The sequence below is a fragment of the Poecilia latipinna genome, unplaced genomic scaffold, assembly GCF_001443285.1.
Source record: "Poecilia latipinna isolate Pla-1442-1.1 unplaced genomic scaffold, P_latipinna-1.0 Scaffold1276, whole genome shotgun sequence".
In the NCBI taxonomy this organism is placed as follows: Eukaryota; Metazoa; Chordata; class Actinopteri; order Cyprinodontiformes; family Poeciliidae; genus Poecilia; species Poecilia latipinna.
Genome location: NW_015113892.1, coordinates 182,284 through 187,468, shown reverse-complemented (window position 1 = coordinate 187,468; position 5,185 = coordinate 182,284). Strand labels below are relative to the sequence as shown.

The following is a 5,185-nucleotide window of genomic DNA, read 5'->3' as shown; positions in this document are numbered from 1 at the left end:
TGGGTTAGCCTATAGTCGTGTGTTAGCAGATCCTTGTTAGCTTTGTTGTTAGCCATTATCGTCGTCGTTTTTCTTTTGCTTGACATTGTTCTCTTTCCCGTAATCACTGGACGCGTTAAGTTATTAGTATTATTATTATTATTGGTATTAGTTCACGGCGATACTCCTTTTTTGTGTCAAGTCCGGACTTCATAGATGTTCAACTACTGATTTAAGGAGCTTCCTACCCAGCGCTCAGCATCACGCTGCCGCTCCCTCCGCCATCTTGCCGCCAATCTTAAGCAGGCTAAATCATAACGCGACTGCGGCATATACGAATCAGCCATATTGGGAAGGAAAGAGAGGCTTGTGTAACACTAAAATAGAAATAGCTATTTTTGCCCAACAGTGGCAAAAATAGCTATTTCTGCCACTGATCAGATATACACAAAGATAAGAGTGTACGGTATTATAACTTAAAAACACTACATTTATCAGACATATCAAACTCAAGGAATGTGCTACTGGGTGGGATGATTTAAATGTATACAATGTTCATGTGTACTGAACATTAAGAAAGACATACTGGTTACAGAACAACATATAAGTGCAGTACACCAAACAGATATGCAATAACAGCCAAAACGCTTAAAAATGAGTAAATAAGAGCAAATGACAGAACGGATGTAAACAGTTAATGATTCTGTTGGGAACAGTGATTGTCCAACAGCTGCTGGCAGGAAGAATCTACTATAACACTTTTATAATGAAAAATACATGAAACTGATCGTTTCTGCAATATTTTAGAACTCATATGCAAAGCTCAGGATGTTTAAATCAAATGGTCCCTCTACCAGTTGAATAATGTAGCTTTCTTTATTAAATAAATATTAACCCACTCCACAGACATGTCCTAATGAACAATTACAAAAGTTAATTATTATTTACACTGACTGACCAGAGCAGCTGAATGCAAAGTTCTTCATCTGTACAGCAGATGTACCTGATGACTATCAATGTTAACATGTCTGCCTGTCCAGAGTCGGACCGCCAGGACCGGTCCAGCACTGAGTTCTGCCTTTGGCGTTCATCTAAATTAGGTCAAAGGTCAGCATTAAGCTAGCTGAGGCTAAACTTTTGTTAACCCAGTCAGAGTTCTCTGGTAACCATAGAATCAACCAATCAGAGCCTAGAAGGAACAAACGGAAGAGCATGAATAAGTTTCCAGAAGCAATAAAAACTTTATTCGTTTCAGTAAAAACACAACAGTCTTCATGTAAACCTGATCAGCTGTTTGGGTCAGAACCGGGTCAGAGAAGAATTATCAGAACCATGCACTGATCCATTCTGCTACGTCATCAGTGAAACTGCTCTTCTTCACTCAGCAGTCAGAACAGGATCAGAACTGGTTCGTCCCAGTCCCTGAACCAGTTCCGAACTCAGTCTCTTCTGGTTTCAGGAGTGTTGTCCGTCAAACAGCAGTGTGTAAATAAAGTTTGCTCATCTTCAGGTCTGTGTCGGTCTGACATCATGATGACATCATTTTCCAGCCAGCTTCCTCTATCGAGGCTTTTATTTTGAAAATTTCCTGTATAATTTACGTAGTCATCAGTCCAATGGAAAGGATTCCTTCAGATAGAACTTGCATCAGGAGCGACAGGTGATGAGGTCACATGACCTTCAATTCTCCTTGGACTGGTGAACGTCCAGACTGACCACCTGCAGCTCTGCCAGGCCACCGCCGCCGCTGCCAGGTGCGCCGATCACCATCTGGACAAACAAGCAGTCGTCAGAGTTCAGGTTCTGGGGTCAGTTCAACCCGGTACCACAGGGGCAGAGAGAGAGAGAGAGTGTGTGTGTGTGTGTGTGTGTGTGTGTGTGTGTGTGTGTGTTACCGGGTGCAGCTGCACAGCAGAAACCGGAATCTGAGCAGCAACCGGAGGAAGAGACGTGAGGAAGACCTGCTGGACCGCACCTGTCACACAGAGCCACAGGGACCAATCAGACTTCTGGTTCTGGTTCTGGTTCCAACCCGGCCCGGCCGTGAATGGATCATACCTGGGTCGTGGGGCGGGGCATGGCTGGGGGGGAATGCGTTGAGGACAGTCAAGCCGCCGTCGGCCAGAGAGGGGCTTGGGGTGGCGTACATCACCGTGGGACCGCTGGGGTACATCATGTGATCCGCCACGGAGGAAGAGGAGGAGGAAGAGACCACAGAGAGACCGGCTGCCAAGACACAGACAGGAAGTAGATCAGAGCCCTGTCACAATAAAAGTCTTTTTCTTTCTGAACACCTGCCTGTGGGCAAGGGGTTACCTGTGGAGGAGGCGGGGTTGCATGTGTCAGAGCCGCTGTGATTGGACGTTTGCTGACTGCTGGGCTGAACCTGAATGGTCTGCAGCTGCTGAGAGACTCCGGCTCCTGCAGAACAGACAGAACCAGAATCACACTTGAGTCCACATGGACCAAAGACAGCAGGGCCAGAATGGGTCAAAGGTCAGGAGCCTACAATAATATTGAAACAAGGGGTCAGGTTACAGTAATGCGTTACTTAGTGACGTGTTGATGACATCGTTGTTTATGACATTTCTGCCAACTATTTACGGTTCCCTCAGGTTTCCAGTAAGTGTGCCCCAATGAAAAACTCATTCCTGCACACTTGCCTCCACACAAGAATGTGTTTATTTATTTTACCATTTTGTTAGATGCCAATTAAACTGAAAGTTACAATCTTGACCTGATTGTATGAATTGTTTACTGAGAAATCGATCAAAAGACCGGAAGTGACCGAGCCGCTTATCCCCGAAAACAGAAGCAGATGAGCAAAGAGCCATTTGAGCCTTTAGGCAAAGCAATGGGCTGGGAAGCTTCACTGCTTCACGAGCACTGGGACCGGATCAGAGTGAACACCTGGCTCTCACTACTGGAGAAGTACTGGTTCTGAGCCAAATCATGTTACCTCAGCTGGTTTGGACCAATAAGAACGCTTTAAGCTGTTGCCATGAGCCACTCAGAGAGAAGGGGTGGAGCCTGTGCTGACCTGTCAGAGAAACGGTAGCAGGGAGGCGGAGCAGCGTGGCCGGCTGAGTGGGCGGAGCCTGAAGCGTGGCGGCCGGGGCGGGGCCCTGCAGCTGGCTGAGGGGGATGGTGTGGGTGCCAGGGGGCAGCTGGGCACCTGTGGACAGGTGAAGGGAGGGGGCGGAACCACAGAGCGACGTTAGAAGCAGAGAACAGAACCACGATGCTGCTGAGAAGACACGATCTGATCCAGAACGCCGACAGGAAGTGAAAACCACTTCCTGTCTAATGTCTCCAGCAGGGCCGAGCTTAAATCGTGGCACCGGCAGCTATCGCGGCACTTCCGGTGACAGCTGCTTAGGTGCCACGACCTGACACAGGCTGCAGGCCAGTAGCCCAGTAGCAGATCGCTGCAGCCTGTGTCAGATCGTGGCAGCCCGGTGCCACGATTTGCGCCTGCTGTCTCTCAATGTCTCAGCAGCCAGGCTGCTTCTGATTGGTTAGAAGAGACCACGCCCTCCTACCTGACATCAAGGTGAGTCCTCCAGGGAGAACCACACCTGCAGGAGTCTTCAGCACCGCGCCGTTGTTGGAGGAGGCCGGAGGCTGCCAGGAGGGGGTGCCGCTCTGCAGGGGGCCGGAGGAAGAGGAGGAAGGTGGGCCGAAGGTCGGCTTCACCGGATCCTACCGAGACAGAGCAGACGCCGTGAACAGAACCGGGCCCGGACGGACCGGCGATCCGTCTCCCCCGTACCTTAGCGCCCTCGGCGGTGGTGTCCGCCTCGGCCACCTGGTAGGTCAGGTCGGTCTCCTCGAAGCCGGTGGCGCTCATGCGCTGGTCACCGGACGGGTCGGCGCGCGGCGGCGAGTCGGGCGAGTTGAGGCAGGTCTGGATCAGCGCCTTGCCCGTTTCCGAGGTGATCATGGGCTGCAGCTTCCTGGTGGCGAACGTGTAAACGTGACCCGTCTCACTGGCCACCAGCAGCAGAACCTGGGTCCCAGTCAGGGTGGACAGTTCATAGGCCTGCAGACGGGTCAGAACCAGAACCGGGTCAGAACCAGGGACGGGTCAGAACCAGGGACGGGTAAGAACCAGGGATGGGTCAGAACCAGAACTAGCGACGGTTCAGAACCATGGACGGGACAGAACCTGACCCAGTTCTGATCAGCTAACATTATTTCTTGATTCATTCCCAACCCAGAACCACAGAACCTCCACACACCTGTCTGTTTCTCCTCAGGTGTCTCTGGGTTGGACAATCTGGTCACCATCTTAGCTGCAGGTGACATGACCAGCATCAACGAACTGGGTCCAGAGAACCGGGCCCGGTGTGTTGAACTCCGGGGATTTCCCGTGAATTCCTCCGGACTCACCTTCTTCATGATGCCGGTCTTCCTCTTGCTGAACGTCGTGTACCGTCGCAACTTGTTGTCGATGAACTCCATCTTGATCTTGACCCGGCCTCGGGTCTTCTTCCCGGGTTTGGCTCCAGACAGCGCGGGGTTTCCGTCGCTGTAAGCCCGGTTCGGGCCCCCGGAGGACCGGCCAGATTGACCGTCCTCGCTCCGCTCCCGCTTCACGCCCCTCCGGTCCCCGCCGGAACCCACGGCGTCCTCATCGTCCCCGGATTCCGAGTCCTGATCCGAGCCGCTGTAGACCACCTCAGTGCTGAACTCCAGGTCCTCGAAAGGTTCGCCGTCCGTGTCCTGTCTAGCGGTCGGTTCGGGTCCCGCGGAGCTCACCGCAACACTGCCGTTACCTGCCCCGGTTCTGGTCGCCATCACGGCGATCACTCTTCCTGCCCTCCGTAGTCCTGAAGCCACGATGGGTGTAAATTCTCCCAAAAGCTCGAAGCTCTCTGGCCGGACGGGATCGGTTAGGTTCCCCGGCTCAGAGCCCTCCGGCTGGGCAGAGTTCAGGCAGTCTCCCGGGACTCCCACCTCTCATTGCGGACAGATTAGGTTCGCTACCCGGGGCTCCAAGCTCTCGGGCCGGACACCCGTAGCTAACAACGTCGTTAGCAACAGACCACCGCACTTCCTGTGTGAATTTTCTTCGTCTTCTTGTGGTTGACAAACAACTTAATGCGGCATTACTGCCACCAATAGGTGAAGAGCGTGAATCAGTTTTCTAACACCTAGATCAGTGTTTTTCAACCTTTTTTGAGCCCAGGTACATTGTTTTAAT

General features: G+C 52.0%; 1 protein-coding gene across 2 annotated transcripts; it reads right to left on the bottom strand.

Annotated features, from left to right (window-relative positions):
* Nucleotides 1-1,196: 1,196 nt before the first annotated feature.
* On the bottom strand, nt 1,197-5,126 carry LOC106961202 (serum response factor-like). 2 transcript variants are annotated; one of them, XM_015054761.1, is made up of 8 exons: nt 4,372-5,126; nt 3,752-4,021; nt 3,522-3,681; nt 3,020-3,154; nt 2,296-2,400; nt 2,038-2,205; nt 1,875-1,954; nt 1,197-1,749 (listed from the first exon to the last, which is right to left on the bottom strand). In XM_015054761.1, the coding sequence occupies exons 1-8, from the start codon at nt 4,777-4,779 to the stop codon at nt 1,660-1,662; spliced, it is 1,416 nt and encodes a 471-aa protein (XP_014910247.1). In that variant the 5' UTR covers nt 4,780-5,126; the 3' UTR covers nt 1,197-1,659. The 2 variants fall into 2 exon arrangements, with proteins under 2 accessions (XP_014910247.1, XP_014910248.1); XM_015054762.1 differs by lacking the exon at nt 3,020-3,154 and having other exon boundaries at nt 4,372-5,125.
* Nucleotides 5,127-5,185: the final 59 nt, after the last annotated feature.

Bases quoted from the DNA above. Each gene is read 5' to 3' on its own strand.
- LOC106961202 (XM_015054761.1), bottom strand. From the start codon at position 4,779: ATGGCGACCAGAACCGGGGCAGGTAACGGCAGTGTTGCGGTGAGCTCC. The intron at 4,022-4,371 runs GTGAGTCCGGAG...ACCCGTCTGCAG, and splicing joins AGACCGGCATCATGAAGAAG to GCCTATGAACTGTCCACCCT. The intron at 1,955-2,037 runs GTATGATCCATT...TCTGTGTGACAG, and splicing joins TGCCCCGCCCCACGACCCAG to GTGCGGTCCAGCAGGTCTTC.